Source organism: Neomonachus schauinslandi, chromosome 15 (assembly GCF_002201575.2).
Source record: "Neomonachus schauinslandi chromosome 15, ASM220157v2, whole genome shotgun sequence".
Taxonomy (NCBI): domain Eukaryota; kingdom Metazoa; phylum Chordata; class Mammalia; order Carnivora; family Phocidae; genus Neomonachus; species Neomonachus schauinslandi.
In genome coordinates this window covers 24,322,414-24,341,196 of record NC_058417.1, presented here as the reverse complement: position 1 = coordinate 24,341,196, position 18,783 = coordinate 24,322,414, and the positions used below count along the sequence as shown (strand labels likewise).

At 56.7% G+C, this 18,783-nt stretch overlaps 1 protein-coding gene and 1 non-coding gene across 2 annotated transcripts; one reads left to right on the top strand and one right to left on the bottom strand.

The window, feature by feature from the left end:
- Positions 1 to 3,926: 3,926 nt before the first annotated feature.
- CA4 (carbonic anhydrase 4) lies at positions 3,927 to 12,554 on the bottom strand. The gene is made up of 8 exons (XM_021704125.1): positions 12,280 to 12,554; positions 7,899 to 7,952; positions 6,934 to 7,089; positions 6,103 to 6,248; positions 5,890 to 5,988; positions 5,548 to 5,614; positions 5,240 to 5,406; positions 3,927 to 4,240 (listed from the first exon to the last, which is right to left on the bottom strand). Exons 1-8 carry the CDS (start codon positions 12,335 to 12,337, stop codon positions 4,046 to 4,048), a joined length of 942 nt encoding a protein of 313 aa, XP_021559800.1. The 5' UTR covers positions 12,338 to 12,554; the 3' UTR covers positions 3,927 to 4,045.
- On the top strand, positions 7,491 to 7,563 carry TRNAE-CUC. Its single transcript has one exon. It is a non-coding gene; the product is annotated as a tRNA-Glu (tRNA).
- Positions 12,555 to 18,783: the final 6,229 nt, after the last annotated feature.

Genomic DNA, 18,783 nt, shown 5'->3' with positions numbered 1-18,783 from the left:
TAGCCCATTTTGTAGATGGATAAACAGGCCCAGAGCAGGGAGGCCTTGCCCCCATGCCACCAGCTGCCCTGCCTTTTCCCACACAGAAGCACAGAGCCTCGGGGTCGTACCATTCGGGGGCACTCTTCGTAATGGGGCCTCTGTATATGCACCCCCTAGAGTCTGGTGTCAGAGCAGGCTTTCCGCATCCCTGTGCTCACATGCACGCCTCACCACCACCCGTGACTCTGGGCCCCTATAGACCCTTCTACTCTCGCCACCCCCACCCTGCACTGTCAGAGCAGAGCCACAGGAAGCAGGGCCAGCAAGTGTGCAAACCGAGAGCCAAGATGGGGAAGTTTATTTTCCAAGAATCATCTAAACACATGGGGAGTATTTTTAGTCCCTGGCTCCCACCCAGATGCCAAATCTAAACAGGGGGCCAGAGGGAGGCCAGAGAGACGGGCCATCGGGGAGACAGAGCAGCCAGCGGAGACAGGGTGGGACAGGGTGCTACAGACCCCACCCTACCCCGGTCCAAAGATATCTCCTTGCACACTGCCACAGGCCAAAAGTGGGAGCTGGGGAGGTACAGAGAAGTGAGCCCAAATTCTGACAGGTCCCCTTGATGTAGGAAAGATGTTAGGGTTCAAAGCCAACGGCCAAGAATTCTTGAGATGTCATTGCTGCAAAAAGGTAGCTTTATTAAAGCACAGGGACAGGACCCATAGAGCAGAAGGAGCTGCACTGGGGTCCTGAGGAGTGGCCCATTATACACTTGCAAGTTGGGAGGGGGTTAGGGACAGAACAAACTTCCAAGGTCTTTTGGAAACAAGGTTTCCAGGATCCTGAGGGGGCTAACTATTGTTAGAAAAAGGGCATTTGGGTGCCTGGGTGGCTCAGTAGGTTGGGTGGCTGCCTTCGGCTCAGGTCGTGATCCTGGAGTCTCAGGATCGAGTCCCGCATCGGGCTCCCTGCTCGGCGGGGAGTCTGCTTCTCCCTCTGACCCTCCCCACTCTCATGCTCTCTCTCTCTCAAACAAATAAATAAAATCTTAAAAAAAGAAAAGAAAAGAAAAAGGGCATTTATTACTGTTTCATAAAAACTCAGTGAGGAGACCCTTCGGATGTGTATCAGTGGGCTGTATGCTTAGAAGAGGATTCCTAACATGTATCTTGGTTGGGGGTGGGAGTAGAGATAAAGGGAGCTTCCAAAGAAATTTCTGCATGTTTAAAGTAGACTCCAGGATCCTGGAGGGTTGGGCTAGGATTGCCTTTTGCCCCTTATCAAAGTGTCAAAATGAAGGCAGTTAAGTCCCTAGAGAAATGTCACTCAGCCTGTCAATGGGCTGTAAGTAGTAAGGAAACTGAATTTTTCTTCTGCCTTTGTTTCCCACATCACCCTAACCTCTCTCTCTGCCTCAGCATCTCGTCTGTGCAACAGAGGAAGAACACCACCCTTACAGGATTGTAGTGAGGCCCATGTCTGGCACTCAGCGGGCATCCAACGAATGTGTCTCATGGTCTGCGCTGGGAGCCAGCAACCCCAGAGAAGTCAGGTGGTGACCCAAACTATCAGGCACTGAGCCTTCCCCAGGCCTGGCCAGCCGCAGTGAGTGTGTGTGCAAGTGTGTGCGTACACATTGTATGCCCAGTGCGGTGACCAAGGGACAGTGGAAGTAAATGAAAGCAGGGCTGTGGGGAGGGTAGGCTGGGCCCTCTTTCTGAATAAGGGGGCCCCTGGTAGCCCCCTAACATCTCTGGCAGAGTTGTGTCAGGAGCCAGGCTCGGTCTCTAGAAAGGGGTCTGCCCAGGGTGGTGGGGCAGCACGGAAGGATTGAATTGACTCAGAAGAGGAGACTCTCTAGAACCCACACACCCCACAAGAGGGATTGCCGGTCAGGCTCAACCTCCAGGGTGTGGGGGCCAATTCCAGGAAGGGCTCCTGCAGCCACTGGCCAGGAATGACCTTGCTATGAATCACGTGCTGACAGCACTTACTGGGCCTTAGGCGTGAGGGAGGGCGGACACAACTCAGGGAAGAGGTTTCAGCCCTGGGACCGGAACAAGCTGTGCCCGTCCTGGCACCCACGGGCCAGGTTTATTACTGTGGGGTCAGGGGGACGAGGGAGGGTCACATGCCTTCCCCCTGGGCTCCTTCAGTCCCTTGGAGAGAGCTGGGGCTTCCAGGTCCTGCTGCCCTGTTACTCACTGAATGCCGCCTGGAGGGCCCGGACGGGTGGCCGTGGGGCTTAGTGGTGGGGGGCACAGTTGGGATTTCTGAGCCCTGAGCCTCGGGTGGGAGGGGGTACTCTCAGATCCCCCACGGGCTGCACCAGGAACCAAAGAGAACAGGTTTGGTGTCCACACACCCCCTGCTGACACAGGCTGCCTGCTGTTGCCATGGTGATGGTAATACCACCCCCCTCACGGCTACGTGGTCACCTGCACGAAGGGAGGGGGGTGCTTATTCTTGGTCACGAAGGGGAAAAGGGGAGGGGAGGCTCTGGAGGGGAAAAGGGGCGGTCAGGGGCTCTGAGAGTGTCAGGGCAGCAGAAGGCGTAGAGGTCACCTCCACCAACCAGATCCCTCCAGAGACCGAGGGCTTGCAGGGGGTGGGGGTGGAGGGGCTTCTAGCACCAGGTAATGGGATCCCTCAAGTGTCCGATTAGCTTGCATATCTTCCTGTGGGGAAGTTCACCACCTCCAGATGGTAGAACCTGCTAGAACCCACCCCTCCCCCAGGGACCCCTCTTCACCCAGCAAGCCTCATTCTCCTCCCCTTCCCCGAGCTCATGCTCCACAATCCAGCCCTGCCCTGGATGATGAGATCCCAGAGCCTGGGGCCCCTCGACCCCTGCTTGCCTGGCTTGGGACCTGTCCTTGGGCCCCTTATCTCCTTCTCCCTCAGTTTTCTGGACCCTCCTCCTCCCCATACCTGCCTCCTCCTGGTCTCACAAAGTGTCCAAAGACCCTCGGATTCACCTTGGATCACTGCAGCTGCCTCCCCTCCCCCCGCCCCACTGCAGCCCCTGCTTCCCCCAACGGAGCACATCAGACCCCTCTGCTCTAGCCTCTCATGTTCAAAACCAGCATCCTTACAATGTCCTCCTACAAGCCCTCCCTGCCCCCCCACACACTTAACCTCTCCCTTTTCGCCTTTACCTCTCCCACTCCCCTGCCCTCCAGCTCTCTCTTGAGGGCTTTCTCCTTCCCTCACTCCACTCCTGCTGGCCTCCCTGCTCTTCCTCTGACTGGCGCCCTTCCCTCCCCACAGGAACACCTGCTGGCTCCCAGATGGCCCCCCTCCCTGGCTTCCTTCAAGTCTTCCTGATGTCCCTTCGGCTGAGACCTTCCCTAACCACCTTCCCTTCCCGATTATCCTTTTCCATAGCTCTTACTGCCTTCTGATATGCTATACGATGTTTATTTTATTCATAGTGACTTCAGCTAGACTGGACTCCAGGAGGGCCGGCATTTTTCGTCTGCCTTCCCTGCCACATCCCCAGTGCCTAGAACATAGGCGCTCAAGAAATATTTGGGCAAAGAAATGAACCCCCTGGCACCTACCTTGCCTAGGCTGCATGCACACTCCAGGCAGAGGACAGAGGAGACAGCGCTGGGCTGGGGGCTGAGGCATCTCTGCCAGAGCCCCACCATGTGGCCTCCATCCAGCCTGCTCTCTGTTCTGAGCTTCGGCTTCCTCCGTTATACAGTGAGGAGGCTGGATTGGAACGTCTATGGCTTTCTCTGTGTTGGAACTCAGAGCTGTCTTTGCATCTCTCCAAGTGGGGTGTAGACAGGGAGTTCACAAAGGTGGGAGGGGGTGCCTCATGGTCCCTGCTCAGAAGAAATCTCCAGGACTTCAGGCCCCTCCCCTGGAACGGCGGCAGGTTGAGGGGAACAGGGCAGGGATAGTCACGGAAACTAAAAATAGACCTGAGAAAGTTTTCTCCAAAAATATATCCATTTAATCATCATCAAAATCCAAGCTAGGAAGCCTGAGGAATGGAGGCCCCAGGCCTCTACACGCTGCGAGCAGAGGTCAAGTGTCCAGAAGGGAGCGATCATCGGAGGAAGCCAGCCGTCAGGCAGGTGAGCGTGGGGACCATCAGGGTGGGCAGGGGCAAGGGAAGCAGCTGTCCTGGGGCCTGAGACTTGAACACGAGGCGCTGCCCCTGGTCCTGCAAGGGCCTGACGTTATCTGTCATTCTCAGTGTCTGCTCCTTATCATAGTACAGCTTCTTGGAGAATGTGAGGATCTGTGGAAGGGACCGGGCTCAGCAGGAAGCCAGGAGCGAGCAGACCTGTGCTCCCTGCTGTGTGACCCCAGGCCAGTCACCTTGCCTCTCTGAGCCCTCTTTAGTAAAAGGGCTCAGAATCCCTAGCTCTCAGGTTTCTTTTTGTTTTTTGTTGTTTTTTTTTTTTTCCCTAGCTCTCAGGTTTTTGTGCAGATGAAAAGAATAAGGGATGTAGAGTGCTGGGCACTGGTAGGGGCTTAGTTCCCATTAGCTTCCCTTAGCCAGGTGGACACACAGCTCATGGTTTTGAGGGCCCATAATCACTGATCACTGCTGTATTATCACTGTTACTATAGAACAGTGGTTCTCAGACTTGAGCGCGTGAGCATCACGGTGGGGCGGGGCGGGTGGGGGTGCCTGTTGGGCCCCACATTGCCAGGCCCCACCCCTGGAGTTTCTGATTCAGTAGGACGGGGTGGGGGCAGTGAGTTCCGAGAAATGAAATGTCTAGCATGTTGATGCCACTGGACCAGGGACCACCCTTTGAGAGCCACCGTTCGGCAGTAAAAGTATCCCTGGAGCCTAGTGGTTGTAAGGCCTCGAGTACCCTTGTTGAATGAATGGACTGTTCTCCTACTGTGGCTGCACGGCCCCTCTCTCAGCTGCTCCTGGCCAGCCCTGGACCCTCCCCCTTGCTGACCCCTCCTCCCCCGCCAGGACACCAGCTCCCTGCCCTCAGCTGGACAACTCCCACCTACCTGCAGGGGGCAGCATGGAGGCCTTTTCTGACTGCTCCTGCCACAGCCTCCCCCCCAAGCCCTCAAGCCAGGGACGGGAGAGGCGAGAGCTTTCTTGTTTGTCTGCCCCACGGAGGGTCTATGGATTCAACCAAAAGGACCTCAGCTCCCTGGGGTGCCCCATCCCCACCCCAGCCCAGGGGGCCTCCGTGAGGATCCAGAGGGATGGTTTCTGGAGAACTGGGCAGTGGGAGGCCGCACCCTTGGCTGGGGCCCTATGTACCTGATCCCTGTGGAGCTGAATGCGTTCCTGGAACACGGTCCAGACAACCGTCTCTTGGCAGCCTGGAGTGGTAAGTGAGCCCAGGTAGCGGTAGTAATGCCTCAGTTTCTCCTTCTTGGGGAGCAGGTCGAATAGGCTGATGCTCTCTTTCATCGTGGTGTTCATCGCTGGGGCAGAGGTAGGTACAGAGGACACCGTCAATTGGCGGGGGAAGCAGGGGATCCCTGAGAACCCCGGCCACCGCATCACCCCAGCCCTTCCTCTGTAGGAAGAAGTCTCCTTCCCTCCCCTCCCCCCCAGCCACTCACAGGGTCTGGGGACATGAGACAGCGCCTCCACCAGGGGCTGGAAGCCATCATTCTCCTCAGATCTGACCTGGAACAGAAGGGGAGGGGGCTTGAGAGGGACCCGTGGAGAGCCAGTGCTGACGACCAGTCCATTCTCCTGGTCTGGGGTGGGGAGGGCAGGCAGCTTCTGGGACTGAGGCCCTGAGAGGCTCTGGCCTCCCCACCTGGGGGTATACAAGCTGCTGAGAAACAGAGGGGAAGTCGGGGCCCCCCAACCTCCCCCCCCCCCCCGGCCTTGCTGGAATCCCGGATCTCTGGATCCTAAGCAGCAGCTTCTCAGCCCCTGGGGGATGAGGGTCCCACCTCCACCAGGAAGGCCAGCACTGCAATCTCATCTTTGGAATCCTGGGCCTCTTTCTTGTTCCTCGATGTCCCCTTCTCTTTCTCATGTACTATGTGCATCTGGTGGGGGAGGGGAATGGAGAGAGGGCCTGTGAGGGGGCTGGAGCACCCTTCTTGCCCAAGGCAGGTCCACCCAGAGCCCAGCCAGGCACCGCCCTGGAAAAGGGCCCTCACCTCCATGGCAAAGCGACCCCCATCGATGGTGTGCTCTGAGCCCCCATCCAGCCCCTCGGACCAGTGCAGGTGCAGCTGTGTGGCCCGGTACTGGGCAGTCAGTCCTCCTCCAGTGATGGAAGCCTCGCCCTCCAGCAACACCATCACTGGAGGGCACAAGAGGGGGCTGAGTCCTCGCACCCACCTCCCCTAGCCCCTCCCAGCCCCGCCCACACAGAACCTTCTCTCCTGCCCCCCACCCTTCACAGGCTACAGTCCTGGGCCCCGCAGGGACAGGATGGGATCAGACAGGTGGTACAGCCCAGACCTGTCGCTGGCCGCACTGCCTCCTGCCCCTGCCCCGGCCTGCCTCTCCCTCTGCACACCCCCGCTGCCCCAAACATGCACCTCAGCCCAGTCCCTCCCCTGCTTCAAGCCCCTCCCTGATGCTGGGGCCTTCTCAGTGTCCAGCCTCCTCAGCCCCCAGGTGACCTGCACCTGGGCCCAGTTCAGCTGCTCCTGGCCTGACTCTGGCCCGTCCTAGTTCCGCTCTCTGCCTCCATGCACACGGCGCCACACACGATTTCCTGAACACCCCAAGCCACTTCACACCTCTGCGCCTTTGCCATATCGTTCCCTCTTCCTAGAACGCTGCCTGCCCCTCCTCCACCCAGACTGCCCTGATGAAAGTACTGAAGATACTGCGCAGTGCTCCTTCCCTTCCGAAGCCCGGCCTGTTTCCCCTACCCCCCACCCCTGGGCTTTGCAGCCCCTCCGCAGCAAAGGTGGACGTGGAGGAGCCCCCCAGCCCCTGCCTGCCCAGGTCCCCCCTTCCACCTGCCCGAGACCCACCTGAATGCCCGTTGTTCTGGACTCTCCACTTTTGCTTCTTGTCATAGCCAGAGAAGGAGAAGGGTCCCAGGTCTGGGTCTACCTGTGCCTTTGTAGTGACAATGTTGATGGGGGACTGGCGGTTCTTCTGGCAGTCTTCACCCCACTGGCTAGGCCCTGAGCAGGGAGGAGGGGTCGGCTGAGAGTCAGGGGCACATGGCACCTCCTCAAGTTCAAGGAGGGGAAGGAGGGAGTGCTTGGAAGCCGTGAGTGGAGTCCCCTGGAAGGGGACCTAGGAAAGGACAAGCTGACTAACAGTAAACATTATCTGAGGGCTTGGAAGCGGGGAAGGAGACCCTGGAGGATGCTGATTCCCTGAGCACAGGTGGTTGGGGCTTGGGGAGGGGGCAACACTTTCAGTCACTGAAACAGGGCGTAGGCAGCAGGAGAGCAGACTGCAGGGAAATGGATCAACGGTTGAAAAATAAATGCTAAGGACAACCTCCCAGGTCCACCCGAAGAGGTGCCACTGGAATAGAACCAACTGTCTATTTTGTTCTAAGAGCCCAATGCGGGGCGCCCAGCTGGCTCAGTTGGTGGAGCATGTGACTCTCGATCTCAGGGTTGTGAGTTCAAGCCCCAGGTTGGGCAGGGAGCCTACTTAAAAAAAAAAAAAAAAAAGTAAAATGTGTCTCTATATCTGATGCTACTGCTGATTTGTTTGTTAGAACACTTCCCCTCTTAGTGACAATGACAGGAGATGCCAGGGAAGACTCGGGTCACTCTACCTTCCCTGTCCTCTGAACACCAGGACTGTGTGTGTGTGTGTACACATGTGCGTGCCTGTGTGTGTGTGTTTGAAGAACTGATATCTGACTGGGGGACCATCATTACCCTTATCCTTCCCACCCTCCCTGGGTTTTCATTTTGACTTGGGCAGTCCCCACCATGCAGAAAAGCCTGTCCCCAGGACTTGCTGTACTCACCCAAGCAAGTATAGTTGGAGGCCTTGGCTTGAATCTCGTAGCACCAGTGTGACTCTGGAGTAGACAGAGGAAGGCTATGAGGCCTGTGTTTAGTGTATTTGCGCACACACGTGTCTAGGAATAGAGCTGAGCTGTGTGCACATAAGCAGCACTCTGTGTGTGTGTTTGTGTGTGTACACAGTGGGTCAGAGACTAGGAATATCTCTGGAATCAGAGACCCCCTTGGGTTGGGGTAGAGCATTCCTGGAGTCTGGGACAGAGGCCCAAAGGAAGGAGACTTGAGAAAATATAGGGATGGGGAGAGAAGTGGAAGAAGCAGCCAGGCCCCAGGTGACCCATGGCTGATCAACTGGTCATCGTGCCCAGGGCACTGGTCCTCAGGCTAAACAGCCACTCTTGAGGGGCATTGGGAGGTCCTCTGAGGCCCTCGCTGCTACCCCCGGGCTGGCCTTGCAGTTGCTATCAGCCTCCTCCTCCTCCCTTGTATCTCCCACCCCAAACCTGGAAGGGAGGTTCTGGTGAGAGGACAGGAAGAGATTTAGGCCCAGTCTCCCCTCCTGGGACAATAGAGCCAAGTTCAGCTTGGCTGCCTTCCCAGACTTGATCCGGCATGATGGAGATTAGACTAGCCCTTCCCTGAAACACACGCTCTTGTGTGATTAAGACCCATTCTGGACTAAACTCTCACAGCCCACCAGGGAAGGCAGTCAAGCCTTTTCCCCTGTCCCACCACCCCAAAATCCTGGGACACGGGAGCAGATACGGGTTCTAATCCCAGCTCTGGTTCAGGGCAGTAGAACCAGCATCCCTGAAAAGAGGCTGCACTGCAAACATACTACACTAAATGCAAGATATTACCTAACAGGGGAAACTGCCAGGGCAGGGCGCCTTGGAACCTTCTGCGCTTTCTGCTCGGTTTTTCTGTAAACCTAAAACTGCTCTATAATTATAGTCTATTGATTTAAAAAAAAAAGTAGGCTGCACACAGCAGCAAATCAAAACATTTGATCCAGAACTGGAATTCTGGCTGGACCATTTAGGGGCAAGTCACCTTAATCTCCCTGAGCCTCAGTTTTCTCATCTGTCAAATGGAGCTAAGAGCATCCGCCTCATTGGGCTGTGGGAGGATTAAATGAGAGATGGTAGAGTCGTCCAGGCAGCCTAGAAGCATAGTAAAGTCCCCAGTGAGTCCTTACTTTCCCCGGCCTCCCTCCCATTGGCCTCAGATCAGTGCGCAGATGGCCAAAGCCCAGGCTGGGCAGAGAGGAGAGAAATGAAGTGAGCTGGAAAGAAATCAGGGATGAGAAAATTCCCAAGAAAAGCACAGCTTCCCACTCAGCCTGAGCTGAGGCCTCTGAGCACCTCCGCCCCCTTCTCTTGGGGCTGCCTCCATCCACCCCACCTCTGCTGGGGTCTCTGGAATGAGGCCAGGGTTGGGCAGGAGCCCGGAGGAGGTCAGGTTCTCGGTAGGGGAGGGGACGAGGGGCTCCAGGCCAGGAGAGTGAGCATCCCCAGAAAATGGAGCACCTTCTCGCTCCAGGCCCCTCAGAACCAGCTAGGGTTTTGCGTTTGCCAGCTCTGGGTCCGGGGCTTCACTGGCCGCCTGCCATGCCAGTCTGACCGCTTTCAGAATCTGCCAGTTCCTGCAGTGTCCTCCCCACGTCTTCCATCCGCTGCCCCCCACCCCCCCACCGAGAGGAATTCCCGCATCCCAGGAACCCCCATGTGGGTCAACTCTGCAAGGGGCAGAGGCCCCTCTCTGCAGGTGGCCAGAGCTGGGAAGTTGGAGCCTGCTCACCTGGCTCAGTCCTGGCTCAGTCCTGGCTCAGTCCTGGCTCTGGCTCTTGCTTCATCTCTACAGGAGAGTTCTTTAACTTTCCTGAGCCCTCCATTCTACCTCAGGCAGAACGAACTGCTACCGAACAGCCCGGGACTGTGGTCGGGGTCTGAAGAAACGGATGGAGCTCACTTGTAACCGTTAAAAGGCTCCTTGTTGTAATTCACCTGTGTCCTCCCCTCTCAAAGGTCCTGAAGGCAGAAGGGGCCTCCAAGGTTGACTGGAAGCCCCAATGGAAACTCTTCCAGGGGAAGCCTTGCTGAAGCCAGAGTCCTGAGGAAGGGCGGACCCTTCTCTCAGCCTCCCCAGGGCCCATCTGGTTCAGGCTGAGCCATTCTCAGGAACGTGCTCTTCCCTGACTCTGGCGACAGCTCCTTGTTTTGTAATGGCGACCTCTGATCCACTATCTTAATCACGGAGACTTTCGACCCGTGTGGCTGAACGCTCTTGTAACTACCCTCTTTGGGAGGCGAGAACCAGGAAAACAGTGTTGATGAGGCCAGGGGTCAGGTCTATGTCCATGGGCTGAGGTGGCAGGGTTATAAACCAGCTCAGATTCCTGTAGTCATTCATGAGAGGGCTGCCCTTGCAAATAATGACAAGCCTGCTGCCTCAGTCCATCTCCAGAGGGCCTGGGAAGGAGAGGGGCTCCCCACAGACAGATCTTGGCTCCAAGCTCCAGGTTCTACCTAGGTGACCCGCCCGGACCAGGGATGCAGTCATCAACCATCACCAATCACCCAGCCACTGTCCCCCACCCTTGACTTGCCCCCCCATCCCCTTTCTTTAGAGTCGACTCAAGAAGTTCTCTCTGATGGACCTTGCTCACTCTACCCATCCCCTCTGTGGGGAAGAAGGAATCCTGGAAACCAGCTCAGCAAAACCCAAGTATGTCCTGGCAAAGTCTCAGCAACTCCCGGCCAGGGTTCTGGGGCCCCAAAGACACCTAGGATCCTCTCCCCTCCTCCTCCCTTCATGGCAGCACATGCTCTGGGTCATCTGATGTGTATCCTGGTCACTCTCCAGCCTCAAGTGTCCCAGGGGATGAAATGGGTAGAGGAAGACAGGCCCCAAGACGGTTTCCAGTCAGAAAGCCCCAGCGCTTAAGGGGAGCACAGCTTGTAGGAGGGGGCAGCTGAGCTAGATTCCTGGCTGGCTGGCCCCAGGCCGGTGGTAGAGCATGACGCCATCACGCACGGGGGGGGGGGGCCTGCCACGCGCCACTCAGGTACCGCACGAAGCACTTACAGCCACTAGCTCACCTGAATCCTTAAAAACACCTGAAGTCAGAATTCTCTCTGTATTGTGAGAAAACTGAGGTGAAGTGACTTACCCAGGGCCACACAGCTACAAAGTAACGGAATTAATTGCAAAGTGTTTCTCTTTTCTCTTTCTACTGAGCCCAGCCCCTTAGGTAGGTTTCAAACTCCATGGTTACATATAAATTTTTTCACATCCCGGCTTTCCTCTTTTCTCCTTCCTCCTCTCCTAGGAAGAAGCCAGTAGTTTCTGCAAGATTCCCCTCATCCCCTCCACCACACACACACACACACACACACACACACACACACACACACACCACACACAGCTAAATCTTTCCTGCAAAGGGCACATTCCTGCAAAAGCCCCTCTCCTTCTCTGCTGCCGAGGGCACCCTCACCCCTCACTCCACGACTCCAAGAAAGGAGCATCTAGCTTTGGAGAGGAAGTTTGGCCAGCTGGACCCGAACGGGGGACCATCGGAGGGGTAGCTGAGCCGGGGACTGGCGGATGAGGGCTTCCTGCAGAGGAGATGGTCCCCTGTGGGGCCGCAGAAAAGATGCCTCCCTGGACCCCTGTGCCCAGCCGTGGGGTTGGAGGCGCTTTCAGCTCCTTATCAAATATTAACACACAACCCCTGCCACCTCCCACCTAGGCGAATAATTAAGAGCGCGGCCACATAATTAATCTTTAAACGAAAATCACCCTGGCCGGAAAGACCGGCTCGGCCAGGGCCTCGGGTCTCCTCGTGCCCCCCCTCCCGCCCCCCGCCGCAGGCTCCCAGTAGGGCGCTGGGGGCTGGGTAGGGGAAGGGGGCCCGGCAGCCTCGGGTGACAAGGAACCCAGGGTGCGAAGCGGAAAAGCCAGGTCTCCCGTGCTCTGGGCGGGGGGCAGCCCCTCAGCACTGAGCCCCGGCGGGACGGACAGCGACCCAGGGACAGGCTGAGGACCAAAGGCGCGGGCAACGCCAGAAAGGGCGAGAACGGCGGCGCGCGTCGAGGCGGGTCGGAGAAGCGGCCACATCACTGACTCGCACGCTCGCCGGGCCGAGCGCCCCGCAAGCCCCGCGAGCCCCGCAGCCGCGCACACGCGTGCACACAGCGCTCCGCCGCCGCACGTGGCGGTCCCGGAGCGCCCAGGGCCTCGCGCCCGCCCCGTCCGCCCTCCCGCCCCGCGGCCGCTGCGGTGCCCCCGCAGCCCGAGCCCCAGCGCCCCGCGCGCACTGGGGCTGGGGGCGCCGGGGGGCCGCCCGCCCAGGAGCCGGAGGGGGGCCCGCGCGGTCACCTGCGCTGGCCGAGGGCCGGGCGGCGGCGAGGGCCAGGAGCGCGGGCAGCAGCCGCATCCCGCACAGGAGCCGAGACGCCGCCGAGCCGGGGGTCGCGTGCCGAGGAGGCCTCCGGGGGTGCCGCGATCATGCCGGCCCCGGGTTTTATAGCGGAGCCGCGACGGGAGGGGGCCCCGACAGCGGGACGCGGGTAGCGGCTCCTCCCCCTGGCGGAGCCTCCCCTCCTCCCGTCCTGTCCGTGCGCTGAAATCCGCTCCCCTCCTTGCGCTCCCACCCCCTGCCGGGCCACCTTGTGCCTCGTGCCCGCACCGCCACCACCCCGCCCCCGCCGCCGGCTCCGCTCCTCTCGCCTCGGAGGCAGCTCCCTGCCCCACCCCCAAGAGCCGCCCGCCCCCGTCTCACGCCTGGTCTCTGGTTTGGGAACGGGGTGGTGACCTCGCGAGGTACTTGATCGATACAAGGGTGGGTGCCCGGATTCCTGCCTTTGATCATTTTGGCCTGGACCCCCGGCGCCGCCCTCTCGCTCCCTCCAGTCTGCGGGGGCCTTGGAATAGGCTTGGGTTGGAGTGGACGGGTAGAGATAGCCTCCCGAGGATGGTGCTCTGGAGGGATATGTGGTGGTGTTTCTTGAATCTGGTGTCCCCAGAAAGAGGGCTTGCTTTTCTCGCTCAGGCTGTGGTCCCTGATTATCTGGTCTCTTTTCTGTTTCCTCCCAGGCTGCTCCAAACTTAATTTCTAAGCAGACCAAAGACCCTTCTTCCAACACAGAGTGAAGACGCCTCTAAATTGCTGTGTGAGCATTTATGTGATGGCCAGAGCCGGGGGAGCGGGGAGGGGGGCCGGTGAGGAGCAGAACTGAGAAATAGATCCCAAGGGGCTTATGGGGTCAGAGGGAGGGGGCTGGCTCCTGTCTTGAGGCCCCCAGACCCCTGAGATGAGATGGGAAGAGAAGAGACAGGGGTGTGAATGGACCCCTAGTTCTCTCATCTGCCAGGATCTTCAGAGGGGTCCAGGCTTGAAGGACGCCCTAGCATTTGGGACAACGGGGCTGAGGGCGGTCATAGAGAGGAAGCTGCCTCTGGTCTCAGGAGGGGTACTCCGTCTCCTGGCTGCCTCCCTCCCTCCCTCCCGGCTGCAGGGCCTCTAGACTCTTTCATGATGGCTCTAGGTACTCTGCGTCCCACATCGGGTGGGGGCTTCCGTGGGGGTTTGGAAAGCTCAGTCTTGGGTAGGGAAGAGGGACAGGGAACCAGGCAGTGGGCCTGGGCCCCCTTCATCAACAGGAAGCCCCTGTTTTCTGGTCTAGTCGCTTCCCCATCCGCTGCCAACCTTTCTGCTCCCACCGGCCTTTGAACCTAGGCTAGGGACCTCTGAAGAGGGATTGCCTCTCCTAGAACTCTCCAGGCAAAGGGGCTTCCTCCTTGGTCAGAGTCCTGGCTCTAACCACCACCACCACCACCACACACACACACACACACACACACCTCCTGGCCCAGGATCACAGCCTCAAGGAGCAGCTTTGATCCTTCGGAGAGGGGAGGGGGCGTACACATCGGGTTTAGGGCTCTATTGTCTACACTGCTTTTAAATTTAATCAGCAGCTGAGGCTGTGGCAGTCAGGGGAGGGATTCCACACCCTAGGGCCTTTTCTGGGGAGTGGATTTATGTCCACAGGGTTATAAAAATATCTCTCGGGACTGGGGAATGGAGTGGGGAGGAACCCTATTCCTGGGAATGAAATGTACTTCAGGGGGTCTGTGTGACCCCCAGGCCAGCCCCCTGACTGGCAGGAGAGATTGAAAACCTTTGGTGGGGCTAAAGGGCTACTGATCAGTGACCTTCGGACCCACTTCAAAGTCCATCCCCTTGGGGCCTCCCAGGGGAGAAGAATGTGCTGGGGGGAGCTGCCCCCTAGGTAACCCTGCTCCACACCTGCGAGTGTGCTCCCCTAGCATGTGGGGGCCAGCGAGATGGGGGAGAACCGAGCTCTGGTGTGGTGTTCCCTCTGAGGCATGGAGCACGCATGGGAGGAGGTTAAGGATGGGCGCCTCCTCATGGATGTGCCTCCATCAGGGACACCACAGAGGCTGTAGATGGACAATGCGGGACGTCGGGGTATGGCTCCTGCTCTGTATGGCATCTCCCCAAGGTTACACGGGGCAAGAGGCTCCCCGCTTCTAAGCTTAACATTCCCAGCCTTATCTCCCAGCCTAGCCCCCCTGTCCTGGCTTGCCATAAACTAGTCATCTGTCACTGTCTAGGCTCAGGGCCCCGCTCCCCTGGAGGGGACAAAGCCCTCATTCAAGCAGGGGTCATTAGAGCAGGGATGGGCCCTGTCGCATCTCAGTGACTTACAGGGCCCATAAAGCTGCCAATCCCGGGCCCGCTGGCCCCAGCCCTGGCGCAGGCTCCTTCCTCTTATTCTGCCCAGGCTCCCCAAGTATCCTGCATTCAAGTCTCTGCGCTTCCTCTAACCCAGGCTTGGCCTTGGGCAACTTTCCTACTCCTGATTGCAATTTCCTCGTCTATAAAGTGGGGATGGCCATCCCTGCCCTGTGCCAATGAACAGTTCGTGAGAACCAGCTGTGAACGAGTGCCTGCCCAGCCCAGGCTTTCACAACACGCCTCACGGCTCCTGGGTACCTCCCGGACCCGTGGTTGTCGCAGAGATGAATCACGGCTCTCACCCTCTGGGGATGCTCACCCCCATGGCACCATCTGGTGTGAGGTGGTTCCCGGTGCACATCGGTCAGAGGAAGGCTGAGCACGTACCCCTAAACAGAAACCCGTCGCACCTATGTTCAGGCGGCAAGGTGGGCTGACAGAGTATGAGGCAGAAGCTTAGAACCCGCTTTGGAGCAACACTGCTCTGGGTTCACATCCTAACCCCACCACTCACCCTTTACCTCCCTCAGGCTCAATGTCCTGATCAGGAAAATGGGGATAAAGACAGCACCTCCCTCACATGGTATGGCTAGGCTCCAACTATGTGATGCTAAGTGAAGAGCCTGGTAGAGGTCTAGGCACTCAGTAAGTGCTCAGTAAACCTCAGCTCTAATTACTAGCCATTAAGGGCAAAAATGGCACATGCCCTTGATTGCATAGGAGCCCAGAGGAGTGGTGCCTCACCCAGCCAGGGAGTGGAGAATTGGAGAAGGCTTCCTGGAGGAGATGAGATCCACGCTGAGTATTAGAAGACAAGTAGATGTTGGGCGCCTGGGTGGCTCAGTTGGTTGAGTGACTGCCTTTGGCTCAGGTCATGATCCTGGAGTCCCGGGATCGAGTCCCGCGTCGGGCTCCCTGCTCAGCGGGGAGTCTACCTCTCTCTCTGACCCTTCCCCCTCTCATGCTCTCTATCTCATTCTCTCTCTCAAATAAATAAATAAAATCTTTAAAAAAAAAAAAAAGAAGAAGACAAGTAGATGTTAACCGGAAAAGGGAAGGGAAATCCAGCCAGAGGGAACAGAATGAGAAGAGGCATAGAGTGGGGTGGATAGTCACCAAGTGAGAGGTAAGGGTGCTGAGAGACAGAATTGGGGAGGTATTTGGCATCAGATGGATAGAACCTGTTTATTGGGGTTAGAAGGTTGGACTGATACTTCCTTTGATGAGGGGGTAGATCTCAAAAGCCTGATTTTCTAGGTCAGGAAACCTCTTCAGAGAGGGTCCCTCGGCCCTAGAAAGGGACAGGGATCCTTAATTACTACTTTGAGTCACAAAAGAGGAAGCTGAGGCTCAGAGAGAGCAGGAACTCACCTAAGTTGCCCAGCAAAGAGAGAGCAGAGCTGAGGTTTGAACCTAGGTCTCCTGCTTCCCTCCTTATACTCTTTCCATGCCATTTCACCCCCCTCCCTCAAACACACACACACCTCCCTCCCATGGGGACCCCCAGCCTCCATCTCCCATTGCTTTCTGCACCCTCAGGGCCTCCTCGGATTAGCAGATAATTCAAGGAAATGTTTGCAGAGACTCCAGGTTTGTGTCCCTGGAAGTTAAGATGAAACCCATAGGCAGAAGGTTTAATCAATATTCTCCTCTCCACCACTCCCCAACCTGGATCTCTGCCATATTCTAGCAGAGACGAGAAAGCTCCTTTCCTGCTAGCATCTGTGAAAGCTGCAGTTCTTCTTCCCTCATCTTCACGCCTACCCTATTTCTGTGGCCTATAGGGAGAATCCTGGGGGTGAGTGGGGGTGGGGCAGAAAGAGTTGGAAGCTCTCATGGGGGCAGGATAGGGGCCTCCTTAGTGGAGGGGTTGGTGGAAACTTCTGCCCCTGACATTTTGAAATAATAACAGCAGTAAGAAGCATGGGGAATGATCCAGCAGTGGAGATGACATATGTTCTGTTCCCGCCCTGCAGAGAGTTCAGGAAAACTCCCCCAGGGCTGTCCCCCTCTCCTCTGTGTGTCAACCACAGGAATCCAGGCTCACACCAGCAGGAGGCTGAGATCAGAGCTGCTTTGGATTTTCCAAGTGTATCCATGACAGAGGATGATGAGGGTGGAACGAGGTGGGGAGAAAAAGGCAGCCTTGGGGGAAAGGGGACATTCCCTCCTCAATTCATGATGCGGCCACATGAGGAGAACAGGCTCTTTCAGGGGTGTGTGTGTGTGTGTGTGTGTGTGTGTGTGTGTGTGTGTGTTAACTTCTTTTTCTCTGTTTATCCAGATAATACTTACTCATTGTAGAATATTTTTAAAGAAGCAGGGGGGAAAAATCACCAAAAGCCTTATCTCTCAGAGGGAACTATTTTACAATTTGACATATTTTTAAGAAAAAAAAATTAAACAAAATAATCACCTCCCCACCTTAATCTGTTTAATTTTTCTTTTTCTTTTTTCTTTTTATTTAAAGATTTTATTTATTTATTTGACAGAGAGAGACACAGCGAGAGAAGGAACACAAGCAGGGCGAGTGGGAGAGGGAGAAGCAGGGCATCGAGCCCAGGACCCTGGGATCACGACCTGAGCTGAAGGCAGACGCTTAACAACTGAGCCACCCAGGCGCCCCTTGTTTAATTTTCCTGTCTTCTCTTCTCTTCTGTCTTCTGTCTTTATCTATAGGAAACACACTGTTGACATAGTGAACAGCTCAGTGTCATGCTTTTTAACCTTCACATTTCAGTGTAAACATGAGTCCACCTTACCTCACAGCCTTTGCAACTGTCATTTTGTGGTTCCACAATGTACCCAAGCTGTGTCCTCAGCTGACTTCCTGTTGTAAATAACACTTGTAGGAACATCTTCCACTGAGGGGCAGAGCTGTAGGCTGGGGAAGGAAACCAGGCGTCCCCAGGGCCTTCCCCCAGCTCCTCATTGAACAGAACTGCCATCAGTTCGGGAGAGCAATGTGGAGGTGGGATAAGGGAGAAGGGAAAAGATTTGTGAGGGACCCCCGCCAAGGGCCCCTCAGAGGCCAACTGGAGAATCTGAGCCTGGAGTCTAAGTCTTTGACCTCGGGTGTGCCTGTAAGACAGGGAACATGTGGGAGGGGGGTGGGGAGATGGGGGGGTTGTTCTGTGTAGATCTGCAGGGAAGAGAGTCTGGGAGGAAAAGTGTGCCGGTGGATGCTGCTGCCCCGCAGTGTGTTTGCACAGCAATGGCGCCCTCTGCTGTCCCTGTGCTTCCAACCCATCAGGGCCTTTTACAGTTCCAAGTTCTTCCCATTGGCTAACTAGATCAGTCTGTCCTGCCCCGGTGTTTTCAGTTGGGCGGGGGCGTCATCTAATGACAGTGAAATAGCATGCAGAGAGTTGGAAAGCAACTCGTTAAGGCCACCCCATACCTGATTCCCAGAACTTTAGCCCCCTTCAAGAGACTTCCCACCATGACCACCAGAAGCAACCTCATTTCACACCTGAACTACTCTCAGATATCAGAAGGGAAACCGAGACAAGTATTTGAGAATGTGTCAGCAAGTACCCCACCCTAGCTTCTTCCTTCAGGTGTGGCCCTGGCTCCCCCATATCCCGGGGACATGATGAAGGTGTCAGAGCTGCAGATAGAAGCTGAGATTTATCAAGGCTGCATAGATTGCTCACCTGCCTCTGGTAAGAGCTACGTGTGGGTACATGTGGGATGGTAAGAATAATCTATCCTGCTTCCTCCCTTATTCTGGCAACCAAGGGAGGTGGAGGGCAAGTGGCTGCCATAGTAAGTAACCTCAAAGTTAACTCTGAAATGTAGTTAAAGTTTGATGAGACCTACGCTAGGTGGGAATGGGCAGGGCTGGCTTCATGAGTTCAGGACTTGTGTAGACACAGAGGGGCCGCACTTGTTTGAATATTCTGCCGTCGCCCTCTTGACATTCTTTTTTTTTTTTTAAGATTTTATTTATTTATTTGACAGAGAGAGAGAGTGAGAGAGCACAAGCAGGGGGAGCGGCACGCAGGGGGAGAGGGAGAAGCAGGCTTCCTGTTGAGCAGGGAGCCCAACACGGGGCTCGATCCCAGGACCCTGGGTGGATCTCCACCCTCCTAGGGCTGGCCAGGAAGGAGGCAATG